This window comes from Trachinotus anak, unplaced genomic scaffold (genome assembly GCF_046630095.1).
Source record: "Trachinotus anak isolate AG129_WGS33_773 ecotype Australia unplaced genomic scaffold, CSIRO_AGI_Tana_v1 ptg000024l, whole genome shotgun sequence".
Taxonomy (NCBI): Eukaryota; Metazoa; Chordata; class Actinopteri; order Carangiformes; family Carangidae; genus Trachinotus; species Trachinotus anak.
The window spans coordinates 6,245,922-6,268,454 of record NW_027273875.1 but is presented as its reverse complement, the minus strand read 5'-3'; the positions used below and the strand labels follow the sequence as shown (position 1 = coordinate 6,268,454).

The following is a 22,533-nucleotide window of genomic DNA, read 5'->3' as shown; positions in this document are numbered from 1 at the left end:
GAGAGCCAAAGTGAGCATGGAAAAATCATGAAGACAAAGACGTTAAGATTAATAATGTCATTCTTTAAGATAAAGAGAACACTGACAAGTACATGTAATGATGTACTGTATATAGGAATGCTGCTTATATACACTACATTATTACAATATGAGACATAGGGTAGCAAAGCGTCAGTCCTTTATTGGAATTTTATGCAGAGGCACAAACACTCATATTATTATCCAGGGTTTACCAGAGCATGATAACTGAAGAACTGCTGTAGCACTTGTGATGAGCATGTTTAGGTGAGAACAAATGTTACATACCCTAACTATCAAATAAGCATTGATCCTGTGGCTAACATGATTTGGAGCATTTTTCTTTTTTGAAACAAATTTGTATTGCTTTGTGCCATTTAACTCATATGAGCCCCTGTTGCAGCTACATCCAAACTCAGAGTGACAAAAGCAGGTACGTTTTTGTTAGCCTGCAACATATCATCGTTATTGTGCTACTTTAAGAAATGTTTAATGGCATGTGATGATTTTTTATGATATTTGCTCAATGGAAAGGTAAAACACACTCAGAGCAATGGCAAACTGTGCAATACACAAACTGCCGTGTTGTTTTATAGTATGCACTGTGCTGGATCTATTCTTTTTCATACCATCATATGCACATGCCACATAATGTGGCTTCAAATGTTGTCATGTTTGGTGATGTTATTTTTACGAGCAGCCTCTTGTGTGCATGTGGTGTGAGAGCAGAGCCGAAAAAATGAGACATTCGACCACTAGATGGCCCAGCTGAGGCCAGGGATTGCTGACACTGTTACATCAAGAGGGATAAAGCCACACGGAGATAGTCAGCGATGCCGACAGTCCCTCCCACGCTCCCCATCTCCCATAGCCCATGGCAACCAAGACACAGATCTGAGAACACAAACAAATGAGGGCTCCCTGTTGCATCCTTATGCCTGCTCACAGCTAAACGCAGTTACATAAACCCATACATTTCCAGTTTGTGCTCTTAAAACCATTTTGATAGATAGTCAGAGGAGAACATGGCCGTCATTTTATCAGGTGTATTGAAAAGAGATGCTTTTTATGAGTTCTAAAATGCCAAAGGTGCCTTTAGTCCATTATGTGTCTGTTAGTTCAACAACAAGCTGGGCTCTTTTTGATTAATTTTTGTTTTTCATAAAATCTAACCCAGGTGTTATTTATATATTTATGTATATTCAACTGGATAGATTAATATCACTCAGACCCATTTCTGCGATTCTGTGTAAAAATATGATACAGAGGCAAACAGGAGCGAATGACACAACTGCAAATGAATCTGCAAACTCAAACAAAGACGGTTGTAAGATGAACAAAGAGATTTTCTGACCTTTGTTGTTGTAAACATCCAGGTAGTTTGGTGCTGAGAAGATGGTAATGAGGGATGGGAATCCAGTGGTCTGACTTTTACGGTACATCCGGTAGCTTTAAGGCAGTCATGTGGGGGTAAAGACAGAAAAAAGACAAATCTTGTTCTCATATATGTACATATGTTTTTGTGGGTATGTGTGTCTTCTGAAGTGTGTTGCAGTGATAACATACCCGGCATCCTGTGCTTCATGCGCTCGAATAATTGATAATAGGTTATTGCTCTGTAGGAACTCACACACAGCTGGATAACTGGAAAAGAATAAATACAAATTGGTTTTAGAGACATGACTAAAAATGCTTTTAATGTGCAGAAAAATAAAAGACCAGAGTTTGCAACAGAGTATGAGTGCACACCAATTCACTTAAGAATAGTCTTAACCATAACCTCATAGAATTTAAAAAATATATTCTCATCCCACAGCAGAAGTACATTTAAACTGCAAGTTACTAATTTAATTTCTCTCACCAGAAAATTACACAACAAAGATCTATCACTCATAAATACATTTATAAAAGCCTTACTGAGGATGACGCAAGGCTGTGAAAAACCAAACCGTCAGCTACCTGTTTTAGTGAAAAACAAACTAACCCAGTAAGCAGCAGTCAGAGCTTCCTGCCCTCTAGCTCTAACCTGACAGGAAATGTGCCTGAGTGGGAGCGAAACCTGTGAGCCAGCTCAGGCAGACAACTAGGTGGCGCTGCTACACTCACACATGGTACAATGTAGCTGCTTTGTATATAAGCACACCTCACAATAAGGAGGTCTATTTAACCAGGCAGTGCCCCACCTATTCCTTTGATCCGCTACATACTGCAAACCTTTTGGAGGAATACTTGTGTTTGCCCAACTCTTTCTACTGCTGCCGAAATTATACAGTACTGCTGACTGTTTTGGGGACACAGCGACTCTTACCAAAGGGTTTGCTGCCTTTGCTGGCTATCACTCATTCACTTCTGCTGGGTGATGTCTTGGTGTCTGCTCCAGCCATTTCCATTCATTTCCAGTATTTTTGAATTCATTTCTTGAGTGAGATTTAATGTTTTTTTGGTTGTTGATTGGTTAACACATTATGATCCTTTCATGCTGTTCATGTGTACATGGTGAAATATGTGAGATATGAGAACTGGGTTTTCGGGGCTGAGTTGTTTTGCAACATATTTCACCCTATGTTGGTGAAATCATCTTTTATTGTGATATTTTTCTGTGATTTCTGAGAGTTCAAACTCTCATATCTGAGTACAAATAGGTCAACTGTTAACAAATTTATAATTTTTGTTTGTCAACTCTAACGTCTGGCTGTTGGGATTTTTCCAAGGTGACCAATAACAATACCCATTGGGCCTCCATTAAAAAGAAAAAAAAAAAAAATCGTTATGTGCAAATGAACAACATCTGACAGTTGTTCGTTTGCACCTACAAGTCCATATGGTGTTTCTATAAATAATACAAGACATATCAAATAAGCTGTCAACGCCATGGCTGCGCATTTGGAACTGCAATGAACCAATGACAGTCTCATGAGCAGTGAGCTAGAGTTTGCATTAGGATAACCACTTACACTGTGTCAGCCACTGCCAGTGGCAAGCTAACAAACAGCATAAACAAATTAAACATGCTAACTGCACCAACTGTTCTGATATGTCTGCTAGTTGCAAGCTTTGGTGCACAACACCTGACTGAGGCTCAAACATTTGGCTGAGTCTCTTCAAAGTTTCTACTCTTGCTCTGCTAATCATATTGCACTGCCGTTTCATGTGTCAACCTAGCATAAGCAGCGGTGGTGGGCGGGGCATAAGGCCTGATCCGGGTTTTTCATGGAGGAAGTAGGGTAAATGTGATCACAGCCCCAGTTTTTTTGTTTGTTTTTTTTCACTTTTTATGTGTGGAAAATCATGTTAAACATAAATGTAATCTATGTAATGTATCATAGCAGTGTATTTTTAAATTGTTTAAGTAGTTCTCTATGTTTTTCTGGCCAGATGGACAATGAGCTGCCCGATGGAGAAAGATGATCGCATGCCTTTCTATGTGACACCCCAGAGTAGAGTTGCATAGCCATGGATCAGGTAAGGAGCAGACTTAGCACTAGGATTTGTTTCCAAAGAAAAAATGAAGTGCACAGAAATCATCAGACCTGTGTCACACAAGAGGGATAAATAATCAGAACTGGGACACTTTCAGCCGCAGTGTGAATGTATGTTACCATTCAGCAGCTCTAAACACAGGTGTTATGTAATGCCTGGAAGGTTGTGTTATGTCATTCAGAAAGTGTATCATCCCTCCAAACTGTGTCTCCTGAGATAGAAAAAAGGATTATAGACTATAGTTTGATTAGCTTTTTTTTTTTTTTTTTTTTAAATGGAACAATTAATGCCCTCAAGTCAACACCTCCTCATCCTGTCACTTACAGTACCTAAGGGCCAGGATATTTGAAAAGTCCTCAATATCTTCCAGCTGCTATATTCTAAACACATACCTGACAAGTATCTTTAGATCCATCAGTCGTGCATGCTAACAAATGACATCATTTTCAAAAGTTTGCTTGATTGATATTCAATCTAAGTACCTTAACTATCTTTCTAGGTCATTTCTTCTGTAATGATTGATGATTAGATTTGTTCTGATACCAACACTAGGATTGGAAATGCCTCCGATACTGATAAAAATATTGTAATGGGTATCAGAAAGTATGCAAGTCTTTACACCAATCCAATAAAACATAATTTATTAAAAAACTTCATAGTTTCACAACCAGATAAAATGGCAGATGCCTACACAGGAAGTTGCGCTTTGCAGCCACTGGCAGGTATTGTTTTAAAGCAGCAAGGAAGAATTGATTTCTGGTAAATAATGTAACATTAGCCATTGGCAAAATATGAGCAATTTGGCGATATGTTACACTGGAAAGTCCTACCAGTAAAAAGGCAACATGTACAGTATACAAGGCTTTAATTTCAAGGGTGTAAGAACTGTAATTTATTCCTTTTTCTATTTTTGCTATGACTGACAGTTAAATTATATAAGAAAGACTTTATGGCACTCATGCATTTGTTCATGCTTTACAGGGTATAACCTTAGCAACAGCAAAAATGATTAAAAAAAATCATGAACAAAAATCACATCCACACTGGGTTAGTTGTATACACCCATTAAATTCTCTTTTTAATGCAATGGTATTGGATTCTTACACGGTACTGACTGATAGAGAAGTTCAGGGTATTTGAATCTGTACTGGGAAGTAAAAAAATTGTACTGGAAGATCTGATAATTGCTAAATGAACAAGGCATGATATATGTTCACCAATGGCTGTGGGTCCTGTCAAAATGAGTACAGCAGTAGTGAAGAAAACACTTAGAGATACACTGGGTGAAAGCATTAGCCAAATGTAAATCAGACACATCCTTGACTTCACTGCTAAACTCCTAAATAATTTCAACAGGACACATTTTAATCAATTATTGTTTGCTCCTTAGGAAGTTGCTGTGCAGGGATTTAGTGATGGAAAAACTTTCTTATAGCCTCAATCTGCTAATTACTGTTTTCAATTATCCATATTTACTGTATTTTCACATTCAGACTCCACACTGTGTAATCCAATTCCAAAGACTGACATAGTGAAAAACAGAGATACACTGAGTAACCTATTAGCACAATAATAATGTCACTTCTAGGACTGTAACTAATAATTATTTTTGTCATTAATTAATCAGCTCAATTGTTTTTTTTCAATCATCCATTATGCTTTCAGTTGATTAAATGTCAGACAATAGTGCAACTGTCCATCACAATTTCCCAGAACCCATGGTAACGTCTTCAGATTGCTTGTTTTGTCTGACTCACAGTCTCAAACCCAAGATATTTCATTTACAGTGATAAAGTAAAGAAAACAACAGCTTTTTTCCTGATAAATGATCCAAACCTACAGTAACACACAGTCTATCCTCCCCAGCAACAATCCTCTCTCCCAGTACTTCCTTACAGTCACTGCCATCCATGGACCCATCAAACTTTCAATAGTGTTTAAAATATTTAAGTGCTCAAAGGTTCGCGCTGGAAGAAAAACAATGAGACTGTTGTGCCCCGTGTACCTGGCGAAACTGTGCCATCCTCATATATCTAGGTCACATGGCTGTCATTCCCTTGGTGGCCAATATATAAATGGCAGGAATAGCTGTGTTACACACTAACACTAGTATGCTGCAACTCTCTCCACTATGATTGACAGTGCACCCTAAACACTGGTATGTTATATGACTGCTTCTATTAAAACCACATCTACCATTCATTTCTAACTTAGAAATAAGGCCAATTTTTACATTGTACTTATTAACGATTACTGTGTCACAATCTCGTGCACCGTACAGGCACAAATGCCATGTAGTAACATAAAAATAAAGATCCCAATGCACGCTATGTACTAATTTATTTTTTGTCCGTTTCAACAGTATCTATTGATTAGTGCAAGAGAACACAGTACACACACATTGCTTGCCTGCGGCTCACATTCCTTCTCTTCCCTTTGTGAAAACACACAATTATGTGTCGGTGAGCCTGTGAGTGAGAGAGAGCGAGAAATCTGACAAGTGACTATGAGTGAAAGAGACAGAGAGAGATGGAAGTGCTGTGCTGTGAGTATGAAACTGAGAGGTTTTTTTCTTTCCCCTAAGAAAATCCATCTGTCAGGCAGGTGGTCATCACATTAATTCCCCCTAATATACTGTACAGTAAAAACTCATATCGATAACCACATTCCTGATCATTAAGCGGAATCACTTTTTTCTAATTACAATCACTGCACAAGTTTGACATGGTTAGCTGGTGCTCTGATATTGTAATAGTACAACACTGACAATGTTAAGAACAAAAAGTAACAGAACATGTAGCGTAGCCAGTGTTATGTGACAACAGACTTAATACATTACATTACTGAACTGAATAAGGCTGCTGCTGTGCTGTGCCTCCACATAAATATTATATATCAAGTATAAAAAGCTATATGCACAACTACTTTTGTATATAGCAAAAGCACAAAAATTTCATTTTCTGACTTGTGGGACAATGTATCCATTTGGTCATTGTTACCAAAAAACAATATATATAATAATAATATCATAGGAATATCATATAATATAATATCATAGGAGATCCATGAGCAGGTATGCATGGTATTTACTGTACAAAATACAGCAATATGTTGCATCTATTGCAAACATTCTCCTCAGCTCTGAGGAACAAGCGATTGTGTGGCTACTTGTGAAAAATGCTCAGTATTGATTTTATGGAACATATGTTTAGGGGGTCAAATAACTGCCCAATGCACCAGTATGTGTTTGCTTGGAGAGTTCATGTATTACAACAGTCACTGTCAATATGTAGCTTAAAGTCAAATCAGTCATTGAATTTTAATGTCTTTCTTCCTCATCCTGCTCTATCTACTTCTATTTCAGATAGAGATTTCCTTGCATTTTCCAGAAATCCCCCTGGATCCCGTGGTTCTCTGTGCTGCATACATACTGTATAGTTGGCAAGAGTCATAATGATGGAGAGGTAAGTTTGAGAGTGAAGGCAGAACAAAGCCATGGGGAGATAGATGACTATTATAGCACCATCCTCCACACATTTACAGAATAATCCTCATTAAGCTCCTCTCTCACTGTGAGTAGTTGGTGTCTTATCGGTGACCATTTAACACTAGTGAAAGGAGAAGTTAAGACCTTTCATCTGCTTCTTTTTACCTCCACCAAGGTTATGTTTTCATCTGTGTCTGTTTTTTTGTCACGAGGATCACACAAAAAGTACTGAACAAATTTGCACTGAACTTGGTGCAGGGATGTGGCACCGGCCAGGGAAGAATCTGTTCAATTTTGGGGCATCATGTAGTATGATTTTTTTTTCTGAAGTCTGGTGCTTGTTGTTTGACTGTGGCCTTGGCAGAGGTCTGTGCTCTCTGAGTGCCCCTCTACGTTCTGTATCAGATACTCTCCATGGGTGCTGGTAAACTTTACCAATACACTATTATTATTCGTCAATAATGTGTCAGGTGTGGATTTGTGTGTTTTTAACACAATACTTTAAAGTACTAGTGACCATTTTCCGAAGAAGAATATGCTAATATATGCGAATATATACGTTTTCAGATTGATATGTTCCAAGAAATCACTGATTTCAGTTCTTCTCAGGGTGATAATAAAATCATCTTTCAGATACTTCAAACTTATTGTCGCCCTTTACACATAAATAATGTAATTTTGATAAAATATAAACGCTAGAAGTAGCTAGAAGCACAAAGAAAAAAAATATTAAAACCTGCCGTGCTTTGGGAAGAGACCAGCAGTAATGCAGACACTCAACACAGTGGAAGTTCACAGACTAAAATGTGCAAAACTGTCAGGATGATCTCAAAGTTACAAGGTGATCTTGCCTTTGTGGAAATTAATTGTGAGACAGAAACTTCTGCACTGAATGCTTCAGTGGAACTACTTCCATTTGATACCATTTGAAGCAAATGACACTTGACCATGTGCGTGAAAACACAGTGAAAAAAGAATTACAGTTGGCTTATAATGTGAATCTGAACTGCAATTATCCAGCACACATTGTCCAGAATGTCATTTCCTGTTCGGTGGAGGAATAAATCTTCCTGACTTCACTTTTTGTGATTTGAGCAGAACTGCAGCTCCCACACAGGGGTCTGTACTGCTCTGAACCTTCATTAAGAAAACTCTCACCACCGCTGCCACCTAATCTCCTCTCCTCACCACCTCTCTCTTCCTCCTCACAGCAATATTAGGACAGTGCTCACTCCTCCTTCTTTTACATAGTCCGTCACGGAGGTTGAACAGTTGCATAACACACCCATTCCCAATTTGCCTCGCTATTATGTTTTATGTTTTATTCCGTCCTCTCTCTGCCTCTATTTTTATTTGACTCCAGGTTCACCCAGCTAATCCTTTGTTAGTAACAATCTGTTCTGTAAGTCAAAAAGACGACATCTTATGAAAAACAGTTGTTAACCACAAGGAAGTATGACCCATATACACATAGACACAGACACTATCTGTAAGCTGTAAGGATATATTTACTGTACCTATTCATTCATTGTTGAGTCTTGATCACAGCCTGCTTCCCATGATATTCCCATTATTGAGTGTTTAGTGTGCATCTATTGTTTGTTCTTGTTATTGTCGGTTCTTTTTGGTTTTGCTCAAATAGAAATAAATCTTTGATATCTATTAATAATTTACAATCTTACCATCTATTTTTGATATAAAGAGGACTGAGGTTTCTGGGTAACAGTCAAATTTCACCCTGTACTCCAGCAATGAAATAAGATATCATCAGCACTAATAATGCAGCGTAAAAGCAACACTGCACTGTATGCTTTCGAAAAATTGGATTCATAAGCCATGTTTTTTATTTTCCTCAAATGTCCAAGGGTTCAAGTTCTAATAAGCCAGACGGTCCAGAGGACTGACGCCACTGAGGAATAAAGCTCACCTGTAGAAGTAGGAGCACCCTCGCACCGTGTTGTGGCTGAAATATTCCTGGGTTTTCTCATTGCCAAAATCTTCCAGAGGATCAGACCACAGCAGGTCACACATGGGCCCGAAAGCTGGGGGCTCCTTGAACCGGTCCAACTTCACACAAAGAAAGCATAACGTAAGACATAAAAGCTCACAGGCGCAAACACACACACACACACACACAGCCAACGTACAGTAAGAGCTGGTAACACTGAGGCAGTAGTTTATTACCTTTTTAATGTCATCTAAGGTGTGTATTTCAGGTGAGAGTCCACCATGGACACACAGAAACTGTTGGTTCATGAGAGCAGCCAGTGGAAGGCAGTCAAACGCATCCATACATGAGTCATACACCTGCTCTGAGTACTTGATTTTACCTGACAGAAGACAGAGACGTAATCAGCTGCATCAGTGTTGTAACATGATGTCTAAATGAGAAAGTTTCCTCGGACAATTACATTTGCACATCAAATTAATATGAATATGATATGTTGGTTTGTTCCCGTGAGTCCTGTGAAACATTTTAATCATGCACAAAATATTAAAATATTGAAACGTTACAAAATTATTATTATTATCTGTAAAATGAAGTCTAGAGGTGAGGTAATATCTATAACAACACCATTTATTAGCAGTAACAACAAGCTAATTAGTGAATTTATTTTTCTGTTATGGTCTCCATTTTTTCCCTTACGTATTTTTTTACCTTGTGCATGCGTGTGCATTTGCCTGCATATGGTGCTTACATGTGTGTTGCTATCTTAAGTTTCTGCAGTCTGAATTGTTCACATCTTTTTTTTTTTTTTAAATCCATCCCTTTTTTGTGCTGTCATACAGTATTAACTTGACAGTCCCCACAGACAGGTACATTACTTGAAATCTCTACTAAAAGTGCTCAAGGCTACGCATGACATTATCAAGGCAGAGAGACACAGAAACAATATGATAAATACTGAGATGCACTCACATTCTTGTTTGAAGGTGAAATATTCTGTCAAATGTCTACATTCATGATTTCCACGAAGTAAAAATAGTGTCTTTGGATAGAGGATTTTCAGCGACCAAAGGTATAAAACGCACTGTCAAAACAAACACATAAACAAAGTGTTAGTCCTGGCGAAACGCCGCAGAAATCAGTACAACTGTTTTGTTTCCTCCACAGCATACTTAATGACATTCTGACGGTTTTACCTCAATACTGAAGTAGCCACGGTCAACGTAGTCCCCAAGGAACAGGTACCGTGTTGTGGCTGGTGATCCTCCCACTTCAAACAGCTTCATAAGATCAAAGAATTGCCCATGGATGTCCCCACACACTGGAAAACAACCAAAGGACAGCAAACGTTACAAAATCAGAAAATCGCACTGAATATCTTTGTTGGCATCTGTGGGCACATCCATTTTTTTTTGCATGTGACAGACCTAAAAATACACACTACTCATGTCTGTGTGATTATTTGGTCATTTTTGCATGGTCCATTCACTGAAACAATTACAGTAGCCTCACTATGGGTCGACACAGGGACGAGTGGGTTGGTTACAAAAACCACTCAAAAATAAATGGATACGGTTGTTAATGTAGATGTGTAACATCAGCATTTGTAAGAAGAGCATCACATCCACGTCTTTTATTTATTGGGTCTGACGTTTTGAACAGAATATTCTGGCAAAATCTTGTGGTACATCTTGAATCAGAGGTGTGTATCTCCTTTTTCTGCTCACAGGTTAGCTTTTTAAATAGATGGACAGACGAGCAGTGCAACTGAGTGGAGATGCCACAGTCTGTATCTTATCTTATCTTAATATCTGTATCTTAACAGTTTTTGCTTTTGATAAAGGTGACGAATTGCCTTTATTGTAATGATTGTTGTTGCTACTGCTAGGATATCACAGCAGTAAACTTAGAATGAGTTACCATTGATAATGAAGTACAATTTACAATGAAATATAGGTGTTATGTAACCATAAACACAGTCACAAATAACGATAGGTTTATACAGAAAAAAAGGTTTCTTATTCTATTAAGTGCAGAGTCTTTGTCCCTTCTCAAATGTCAATAATTTGTGTCAAAACAGGATGGACTTCACCTGAAACAGTCAGCAGAGCATCAAAAGAGGCTATAAGATATGAAAGTAATATTCCTACCTATGCATATTCAAGATTTCATTTTTAATCTACAATCACAGTCATATTGCCACTACATAACACCAAATGTATTTTGAGCACTTTGATTTGACAGCACAATCTATAATAATAATTTTTCCAAGGTTGCCATCATATTGAGAAACAGTATATATGTGGTCTTTGGCTGAAAGGCCTCTGTCCTCCACAGAAAAATGAGACATTCTCACCTAAAGAGGTAGAAAAAGCTTAAGCCCTCAGGGAGATACATACTTTTCTGTAGTGAACACTATGGCTCTGGAGTGCAAACCTACATCTCATTTCCTCACTGCCTTCAATTTTTCATTATCATCTTGCTCTGTCTCCTTCTCTCCTACTTATCCTCCATCTCCTCTCTCTTTTCTGTCTCCCCTATCAGCTCCACAGTGGCCTTCGCCCACTCAAAGCTTAGAGCAATGTGAGTGGGAGACTGCTTGTGTGACTAAAGCAATCAAACACACACATGCGCGCACACACACACACACACACACACACACACACACACACACACAAACATCCGTAGAACAAATCCATGCAAGTAAAGATTCACAAGTGCATAAATGCCTCATAATATATGAATCCAACACACACGCACACAAGCACAGACACACACGCAGCTGCATAGACGTTCAAACACAACTCAAGCTCACAAAGGTACAAAACAGACCTCCTCACTCACAGATGCCCGTACACAACGCGCAGTTCATCATCCATATTTCATGTTTGATACATAGAGCCTCCATTTTCCTGACGGCAGTCAAGATGAGGAGCCTGAGACTTCTCCTCAAGTCAATGTGCATTTCATCCATTTGTCACCTTTGTTTCGGCTGAACACTCTACTTGCTTTCAAGTAAAGCAATTAGGCCAATGGGATGCTAATTACATGCATAATTACATGTATATTTAATGTCACACAGTTTTAGGTGAAGCTGAACAACATTGCGAAGTAGACAGAATATAAGCATGTGGGCTTACAGTGTACTGATATCAAATGCTCACAGCTCAAAGTATTTATAGGTATTTCAAGAATTCATTCATCAAATAATACAAAGATGGGGGTGGGGGCCTTATCTGATTCAAGGGTCTAAGGACAGAGGGTGTCGTATGCTGTACAGATTGTAAAGCCCCTTGAAAGGGCTATGTGAAACTGACCAACTGTCCAATTCATGCTCCAAACAAATGGGAGGCAGCATATTACCAGAAGGTTGGGGTCTCCACCGCTCTGATAATGCACTCTTTGGTCCCTCCTCCTGCCAGTCCATGCTGCGCGCGTGTTACAGGACTGGCCACTCACGACCAAGTTTCAACTCTCGCCCTCATGAGCTTATGTTATCTTTAATAAATCTAACCTCAGCATAGGGAAGTTGCTGACATGTTGCCAAACCTGCATAGATTGTGGAATAACATTTACCTTATGTAATTGGTATATTTTTTTGGTTATTGATGACCTAGTCTGCCTAGTCAGAAAAACAGGGAAAATGTAGTGGTGGCAGGAGAAGAGGAGGAACCACGAAAGGTGGAGGAATGCAAGGGAGAGGGAGAGCAGCTGGAGCAGCAGCATCAATAGTTGAGTTTGAGGAAAACGAGGAGGAATGTCGCTGATAGAGGATGACTGCAACGCAGGCTTGTAGCCTACTCACAGTTACTCCTTCTTCATCCTCTAATGTTGGACTGAGAGCAGACTGGACACAACATCACTTCTTGAGGTACAAAGTGGTATTACGAGGTCAGGGCTAGCTGGTCCCTGATCCTGTTACTGTTGTTTAAGCCGGTGCTTTTACTCAGATAAGTTACATGTACTGAGTGAGATCACTGTGAACCAGAATGTAGTTGATTTACCAAATAAAGAAAGAACCAATACTCTCTTAGATACAGTGTTTCTGACAATTTCACTTATATGACAAGATAATGATGATTCTACCTGCAAGTGACAGTTTCCCGATGTAAGAACTGACATTTATTCCTCTCATCTGTGTTTCATCTTCTCTCATGCTCCAGTCAGCAGCCTTGTTTATTTTAGTTTTACAGGTACAAACTCTTATTGTCAGCCCACATTCTCTCACTCCCTTAAGTTTTACACATCTTTTTCCACTGTCTTCTTTTCTAGACTCACAGAAATATTACTATAAAAATAATCATCATTAGTCCATGCATTCATGTGCCCCTCAGGATAACTGTAATAACTTTGTTGATCCCCTGACTTTTCATCTAGTGCCACAACCAGGTCAATATTTGTCCAATACTTAGGTCTATAACCAAAAAAAATATATATATCTGGGTCCATAGCTTTCTTCAACAGATAGTTGCTAATGCCTGTGCACTTCATTGGGATTTTAGCTAATGCTAACACAGACACATTTGGGCTAACATGACAACAAAAGATGGAGCAGTTTACTTAAAAGGTCACTCTCACATTCTTACACAGAATATGTGCATTTGACTTCAGAACTCACTCAGTTATTTATTCTTTTTGTTTTTTTTAATGTTTCTTCTTCACCTTTAAATGTTAATAAAGTTGAAAATCTAACATACATGGTAAACTATAATGCTGTGGCAGAGTGGTTAAGACACATATCAGTTAAATACACTCCTAGTTCAATTCTGGCTGGGGACTTTTTTTTTATGCATGTCATACCTCTCTCAACTATCAGCTGTCCAATAAAGGTAAAAATGCCCAAAGGAATAATAATAAAAAACTAACAGTGTTACAATGTCACACATCCACTGACAAGATTCTACCATTGATATAAATATGATGGAGAAAATATGAGAAACACCTCCCAGTACAATACAATGCAATTCAACAGCATCACAAACCACAACCTCCAAAACGACCACTGTAAGTTGAATCAACACCTGTCTAAAACAAGTTCAATAAAAACCAAAAATTATAACCTTCATGAGTGTAGCCCCAAATTTGTTACAGGGCTGCTTTATTAGGCTGCATTAGTATTATCTAGATGTGAAATAAGTTATCTTTAGATGAGTCACATTTAGTGACAAAAAAAAAATTTATAAAAAGCCAATTTATGTCAGTTTTTCCAACTGTAGAACATAACCAAGTGGAAAATAGGCGAGCCAAAACATTTACAAAATGAAGCAGTAGGTAGCAGCGGTGAGAATGTCATATCACATCTGAAATACTTTCAACCAGAATGCTCAATCATTAAAATGTCCAGCTGTGACATCCTGCAGCTAATTGTAAGTGCAGCAGGACACCAGGTAAATGTCTCTAACTGGTTTGATACCTGTGACTGGTGCCTCAATGTCCAGTATAGTTTTCTCCTGACGCAGGATAGCTGCTCCCTCATTGATGATTCGAAGTGCCACAGCTTCCTCTACACGGCCTTCCTTGGTGAGGTGGGCCTTCAGGAGATCCACACGAGGTTTCCCTTCGCAGTCAAACACTTCCTTCATTGTAAGGCGGTGGCTCAGGGGGAAGGGGACAGCTGCGGACAGAGCACAGGCACATGGTGGCATTTAAGCAGAGTAACTACGGCTGCTGTTCATGCCATCAAGAACACAATCCTTGATTTTTTTTTTTGCCACTGTGGTGAGAGAATAGTGGCAAACAGCATTCAAGGAATAACACAAACAACCTATAATCAAGTAATTCATGCAGAAATCCTATTTTTGAAAACCCCATCCATCTTTTGCCCAGAGGCAGTAATGTGCTGCTGCTGTATCTGTCTTTGTTGACAGTATATGTGCATCTTTGAAAACCATCTTTGTGAACATGGCTTTGCTTTATCTACAGAGAGACAATGCAGTATGAGAAGCCATTAGCAGATTTAAATTAAACAGGATATATAATTATCTTAAATTATTACAGTATGTTAGACACCATTATTCTTCATAGATGTTTATATTTACAAAATACAGTATATACATTTTTAAATCTTCACATGGTGGGTCAGAGGTACAAATCACTCAGTGTGTTGCAGTGTGTTTAAATGTGTCCTATACACGTCAATCTATTATAATATATGCCTCACTTTAAGGGTTCTGTAAACAAGATTTTAAACAATAACATAGAAGCAAACAACCATTTTCTAAATAAAGATATGTTGGAGTAATGGCGTCCTGAGCAGAGAACGAGGTCACACCCTGCATGTATTGTAATGTCAGTTTCTCTGTTCTTTATTTTGGTACCACATGCATGTTGTTAGTGCATGTATGTGTGCATGTGATTGCCCCCCCACTCTTTATCAACACAAGCGCCACCCACAGGTGAGATGGCACAGTGCAGTACATAGTGTTCAGGTGAATGCCACCTTTCAGAATTTCCTCTACTTAAGAAACCGTGCTTTCATCTAAATATGCCTCCTATAGAGAAAGAGTTAGGACCAGAGCACAGGTGGACTTACCATGGGGGCGACTCTGATAACACTCATACAGTTTTAAAAGTTTTTAACGGGTTCATCAGTGTGTTCACCGGCCCCACCAGTGTCAGGCGTGGCAGATAAGTCCAAGTCTATATTTCTTTCTCGGTGCCCTGGAGGAGCCAATACTGTTCTGAATGACTGAAATGGACAGGAACTATAAGCGACTCAAAGGATCCAGCTTGACTCGGAACAGGGTTTTTTCTCCTCCATATGGAAGTAACTTTATGGCTACAAAATGTTACATGCCTGTTTTTCATTAATACATTAGGGATTATAACTTTAGCTAACAACTTACTCTTCTTATGAATGAGTGTGTCAAATGTTGCCATCGCTAGCTGGCTTTCTGCAAGCAGCATGTGTAGCATATCACGGCAATGCTAGCGCTGGCTAATGGTTGTGGTTAGATTGTTTTTTTGTTGGCTCCCATGCACACAGGATAACTTTAATCAGTTGTGCGTCTCTTTGTGTGTTTAGTGGCGGCTCACTGAACTTCATAACAATTTGCTGACTGACAACGTGAGGGCGGGATATGGCCGAATGGAAGCCGGAGCTTTTGGCCGACAAACCATTTGTTGTGGGTCTAGTGCGACATCTAGTGTCAGCGTCGATCATTTTATAGAATATTTAAATATCAATTTTAATTATATATATATAAATTGCGCTGAATATGAAATCATTTATCTAATGGTGCAAAATACAGAAAATAAAAGCCTCTTTTATCCCTGCTAATATTGTCAACTATAGTTTGAGTAAATGTAAACTATAGTTGACAATAGTCAACTATAAACTATTTTTTTTGACAATAGTCAACTATAGTTTACATTTATAGTTTACACAAGTTCTACAGTTTACACAAGATCAGTAACTGGAATAGATTGACAGAAAAATGTGATTTAATAAATAACGGTTATTCCGCTACAGATGTGTGGTAACTTGTGAAGAATTTTCTGAGTGCTGGATAAAACTCGGCTAACATCTAAGCACTCTATTTATCCAGCACTCTCCCTGGATTGCTAAAGCCTGTGGCCATTAAAATGCACCAGTCACCTACCCAACAGACTGCATGTGAAACTGTGAAATCCAACCGCAGATCATTAAGTCAGTGGCAGCAAAGGTTATTCATTAGATCTGGTGCTGATCTCTGTGTGCTGTGACTACAAGCTTTCAGGGCCCACGTATTGATGTTAATCTACAGATCATCTGGCTTAACACAGAAAACTCTTTCGAAGTGTCAGAGCTGTAAATAATTCACATGAAAAGAAGAATAAGTCAGCTGAAGTCCAGTTGCAAAATTAATCAGAATGGATAGACACAAACACACTCACATATGTACACATAAGACGAGCAGTAGGGGTATAGGTATGCTTGCCAGATTTGTGCAGTGAATAGCAAACAGGGCCACTCAGCAGCGCCAGATGAAGAGAAGACAAAGGAAGAGTCTCAAAGCCCAGGCTTAAACTGAACATGATCAACATGCTGTTTAATAATGAATGCTTGACTAGAGAAATCTCAAAGTCGCTGCTCCTAGGATAATGAGGCAAGCCCCAGCGATTGTATTTTAACAGGACTAACATTTTTCACAGTGTGCAGTGTGTATCTGTGATGGCGATGTGTGCTTTGACACTTTACCAGCTAGTACAAACTCAGCACAGTCACCGCTCAAGTTTTCTCAAGTTTTAGTTTAGTTAATGTTATTCTGCACTCATGAATTTGCAGGGTTTTTTTTTTTTTTTTTTTTAAGTGATTCTTGGCATTAACATAAACAGTGCAGTGACAGCTTGAATGCATGATGACTGTGCTCAAATGCAGTGATGGATTACCTTCATAAACTGAATTTTTTTTTTTTTTTTTTTTTTGGAATTGAGAGGAAGCGAATGAGCCTATGAGCTCTAACAACACAGACTGAATTTATCAGTCCAGGCTGGAGGGCTTTTGACAATTACCAAAAGGTACTGTAGTATATCTAACAGGTTTATAAATGAAATGAAATTGGAGTCGATGCTGTAATTTACATTACATTCATGTAAAAGGGTGGCTAACTGTGATGCAGAAAGCAAAATCAAACTTTTCCACATACAATACTCTTTTTTTTCTGGCATCTTTTCAACAGTAAAATGGAGTTGGAGCCAAGTGTGGATGTTGAGAAAAGGACATTGCACTGAGCTCCATAAGGCAGAATGGAGCAACAAAGGATTTTGCCCAGTAATAACAAAGGAATCTAAAAAAGCAACTGAGATCTCAAACAAAGCATTTTACAGACACACACATATGTAGCCGCAGATGTAAAAGCACACTGATACAGATATATGGTGGGGAGATGAAAAACTGACTTCTGCTCAGCACCCGAGCAGAGTTGAACTATGAAATACTGTATGTTGCTGGGCAACAGCAGCAGCAGCTGACTGTTGGAGTACAGCCAATGCCGGCACGGAAAACTGCAATTTGCATTGGAGGTTCACATACAGTAGATGCTGTAGGAAAAGCTCATACAGTACATATCAGATCTTCAGATCGGACACCTAAGTCTCATCATGAAGCACAGGCTGTGCACTTTTATATGGTAAAACACATTTTCCACAGTTTCTATATTCTGCAGGGTTGAAAAAACATAAAGTGTGCGGTTTGTGATGTTGATGAACCCAACAGCCTTGGGTCCAGTTAGGAAATGCTAGATAATTTCGCTTGATATGCACTTATAAGCAGTCTAATTAACATACAAAGATCTGGGCACGTCAAGCTTTTAACATAATTTCATTAGAGTCGTGTTGCTTCTTTTTTTTTTTTTACCCACGCCCTCCGTTGCTCCACCTGCTGTGATCTGCTCTATACGATACTTGAGGGGTTGTGTGACTAACGAAGATAAAAGCAGCTCTAGTCTGCCAAACGCAACTATTGGTAACCATTCATAAATTATTAATGTCAACATAAGTATGGTAGAATCCAATTTGCATATTTACCACTGAAAGCTGGAGTTAATATTTTAGCCTGCCTCAAAGCCTGCTGAGTTTAAAGCTGACATATTATGCCTCAGTGCAATGCCTCTCATATCGTCGCATCGTCATTCAATTTAAGAAAACTGTTTCTATAAATTCAAACAATGGATACAGTTGTTACAGATCTACAGACTGCATCCTTTTCAGAATATACTGACTGTGACAGTGTGAAATCGGTGCAAATATTCTTACTTCACAGGTGTACTTAAGGCCTCATCCCTGAAATAACTGACCTGAATATGCCTCTTGATGCCCACACCACAGTGGTGACAGTGTTGTGGAAAACAAACTGCACAGAACAGCAGTTATTGTATCTCTTTATATATGTTCTGTCAGGTTAAAGCATGTAAGAGAAAAGAGAACCAGAGAGAAACTTTTATGTATGCCTGATAAAATAACATGGAGGAGCGTATAGTATCAGTACTCAGTAGTTTGCACAGTGACTGCAGGAAATGCCAGTCTCAACTCATCAAAATCACCAGTGTCTTGATAGATCCCCTGATCACCTGACACCTACTGGGTTCGGTTTCTTGCATCTTTTTTTTTTTTTTTTTTACTTTCAGCTTTTTGTGGATCTGAAAAAATGCTTTTACCACTCTCTCAAAGTGGAATACAAGAGAGTGACTAAAAGTGACTTTCCCAGCATAAATAAGAGTTATACCACAATAGCAGCATCTGATCAACAATGACGGTTTGGTGAAATTAGGATCTGTTTTCAATGGTCAAAAAAGACCAATGGCAATTTGACATCATAGATTAAGCTATTCAACAAGGTTTCTACATATCCTGGGGCTTTGTGAATAGCACAAACGAAACGTGCATGCGGTTTTTTCTCAACCAGAAAAAAAAACTGAGTCAGAATTCTTGGTTGTGCTGTGTTTGCCAATATAAACCTTTTGTTTGACATATTTTTAAATACATGGATGTCAGTGAGGCTTTGCCACAGAAATAACCTCGATAGTTTTATCTTGGCTCTGAATTCTCACTCAAAAACACAACAACCAATAGAGCAGCAGTTAGATGCGCTGTTTGGATAAAATGTGCTAGTAAAACAATGAACTGTATCGTCTGCTAACAGGGCACATATGATAAAATGATAAAGTAGATGTTTGAAGATTCAGGATGCAAAGTATGTTATATAAGCATCAGCATCAGTTTGTGAGAGGAAACTATTCAGAAGCCCTTTGTCTGTTATGTCACACAGATGAAGTTATGGTCCCGCAGGAGGGACTTGGCTGATTTTCTGACAACATAGTTCCTTTCTTGAGGCTCCATAATTGTTAAACAAAGCATTTTTATTTCTAGCAGCTCATACACACTGTACATTTGTTATGCCTGCAGTCATTGTCACATACATTAAGTGTATCTCACAGTGCAGATTATGCTGTGTTTATACAGCTCTGTCGCCGAAAGGACAAAGTTGTCGATGGTGATGGTTGATGGAGCTGCTCGGCCATCACGATAATATACTTAATGTGAATTTATTCAAGCACAGTTGGGACTGTGAGCTGATCCATGGTCAAAAGGAGCGGGGCTAAACGAGTTATGGCACAACTGTGGGCACTTCATCATCTTCCATTGATCCGAGTTGTATCCTCAGTAATTCTCTGACAGAGCAGCCTTCCCCACATCTACTGATGTGGCTTTTGGGATTCCTTATAGATCTTTTTTTTTTTTTTTTTTAATGAAATTAAAACATTACTCACTCCTGGTAAAACATTCTCCATTAAATGTCAATTCCATGCCCTCTTCTTCTTTTTCTTCTTCCTCTTCTTCTTCTCTCTCTTCCACTGGCCCTGTCACAGCCTTTGAAATCCTGCTGCATCACTGCCCCAGCTTCTACCACAAGCTCGGCAATTCAGCTGTTTTTCCTTCTCTCCCCTCTTACCTACCCGAGCCGAAGCCGAGATACAGTCGTGACACATAAGATTAAAACAGAAATGAACCAGTACAATGTAAAAAAAAAAACATATTCCGTGTGTGCCGGTACTCTGCCGCTGATTGTCAGCTATATGCCCGTTTTTCGCGGGGGCTGTGCAGCGAAGAAACCCGGACTGTTTATCAACATCAAAGCCCCAGCAGCCCACTACCATCCCCACGAACACAACTTGATGGCCGCATATACACTGCCAATGCTCGACGCGAACATCAAGGCCATGTTCTCCATAACCGCAAGGAGCAAAGCACTTGAGATGTTATGTAATATCTACAGCCATAACCGACCGGAAAATGTAGGCTAACTTACATTTCACCACCCGATCGGCGGCGTTTAAGACGATGTCAGTGTTAGACATCTTCATGGGCAGGTTGTTGTCTTCGAGGCTGAAGCGTTGTCTCTTCCTCCTTGAGGATCTACTCTCAGTATTTGTTGTCGATGTGCGACTGATGCTGTGGCATCACTTAGATGATGCGCCCCCTCCGTGCGTCGGTGCTGCGCCGGGTAGGACTGCTGCTCCCCAGGCAGGGATGGATGCTGGATGCTGTGTAGGAGCCGCTGCTGCTGCTGCTGCTGCTGCTGCTGCTAAGCTGTTAATGTGGGGGAGGGTGCACGGAGAGAGAGAGAGAGAGAGAGAGAGATGTGCACTATCCCGACATGGCGGTGAAGGGAACTCCCACGCAAGCGTTTCACGGGGCCGCCTGATGCTGCCATCAGATGGACGCTGAGACGGGGTTGCCCCCACGCACGAACGGAGCGCCATGTTTCGGTATTCTCGAAACTTCGGTACGCCTGAAGGTGAGATGCGCAGGGGCCCCGACTCAAACCTGTGCAGCATTCGTGATATTTACTAGCAGCACAGACAGTGGGATTGTTGCAATGATAGCGGAGAAATTTCACTTGGTGGCGACAAACCACCGGAGTTTGTGCAGAGCTGGCAGCCTATCATGCAGATTTTTTTTTTTTTTTTTTTTTTAGAGATGTAATGGCGTGACATCTTTTCTCTTTTGAAGTAGTATTGAGCCATAAATATTTATGAGCGCCTCCAACCCCAAATACTGTGGACCTGTAAAATTTGGACTTTTGATCCCTGCGTGTTGACTGTAAGGCGAATCCCTGACTGGTCCCACCTTACTCTTCGTTTAGCCAATCAGGAGACAGACACAGCTCTGTGCCTGTGCTCATATGCCCAGTCAGTGATCCTAATTTAACAGATTTTACTCTCACAGAGTATAGCCATAACCCTTGATTTTATCTCATTGCTACAGATGAAAGCTGTTTAGGAAAATCATACCCATGGGAGGCATCAAATTTAAATTGGTAATGACCTTAAGGGCCAGAAACAAATCACAGTTTATCATTAGCAAGAATTTAAGAATTTTAAACACAACCTGTAAATTATTTAAAGCCAAAAACCTATATTGCATTTTTTCGAGAGTTTTAATGATGAATACCTGTGAATATAACCAGGGGGTAGTTCCCTGTTTCTGTTGCAGTTCCTATAGATCACCGGTAGAGGCAGGTGAAATTTACACTCTGCTCTTTTCACTTTCGCAAAAAAAAAAACAGACAAAATATTACAATTTAATATTAATATGATAAAATAAAATAAATTAATAAAGCGTTTCCTTTCCCTCATTACTTTGTGCCAAACAGGCAGTGAGTTGAGTCACGTGAAAATGTAAGGAAACTTCGGTACCTGCTGACTTTTTCCCCCATTGCATATATCTCAGATTTCATGACTGGTAATTGTTTCATATTTAAGGAAATGTGTTGTCTCCTTATTTCCTACTATCAATGTCACTGCATTGCTTACTACCTGACTCACTAAGTGGATTAGTCCCTGAGTTGTATTTCCTGATTGTTGCCATTATTATTATGCTCAGCAGCATCTTTATCATAACGTGCTGTATCACTACTATAGGCGACAATTATGACATATGTTCTGAAATATGAGAATGACTCATTTTAGTGCTTTTGATGCGCTCTAGCTTTTCATCTTCATTATGATCACACTGCTTGTTTGAAGCTTAAAGTTGTAACATACGGTTTGTTTTTAGTAACATTACTTTCTTCTAGATTTTAACCAAAGTTTTTAGTTTTCTTTTGGGCAGCAGTTTA

At 39.2% G+C, this 22,533-nt stretch overlaps 1 protein-coding gene across 1 annotated transcript in view; it reads right to left on the bottom strand.

Annotated features, from left to right (window-relative positions):
• The window catches only part of ppp3ca (protein phosphatase 3, catalytic subunit, alpha isozyme), a 29,469-nt gene extending 8,160 nt beyond the window's left edge, over positions 1-21,309 (bottom strand). Inside the window, exons 1-8 of the mRNA XM_071461006.1 lie at positions 20,722-21,309; positions 14,347-14,547; positions 10,130-10,254; positions 9,906-10,017; positions 9,170-9,315; positions 8,913-9,052; positions 1,585-1,662; positions 1,373-1,467 (exon numbers count right to left, since the gene is read on the bottom strand). Coding sequence (XP_071317107.1) covers positions 1,373-1,467; positions 1,585-1,662; positions 8,913-9,052; positions 9,170-9,315; positions 9,906-10,017; positions 10,130-10,254; positions 14,347-14,547; positions 20,722-20,776 — 952 coding nt within the window. The 5' untranslated portion in view covers positions 20,777-21,309. The remainder of the gene's footprint in view (positions 1-1,372; positions 1,468-1,584; positions 1,663-8,912; positions 9,053-9,169; positions 9,316-9,905; positions 10,018-10,129; positions 10,255-14,346; positions 14,548-20,721) is intronic.
• Positions 21,310-22,533: the final 1,224 nt, after the last annotated feature.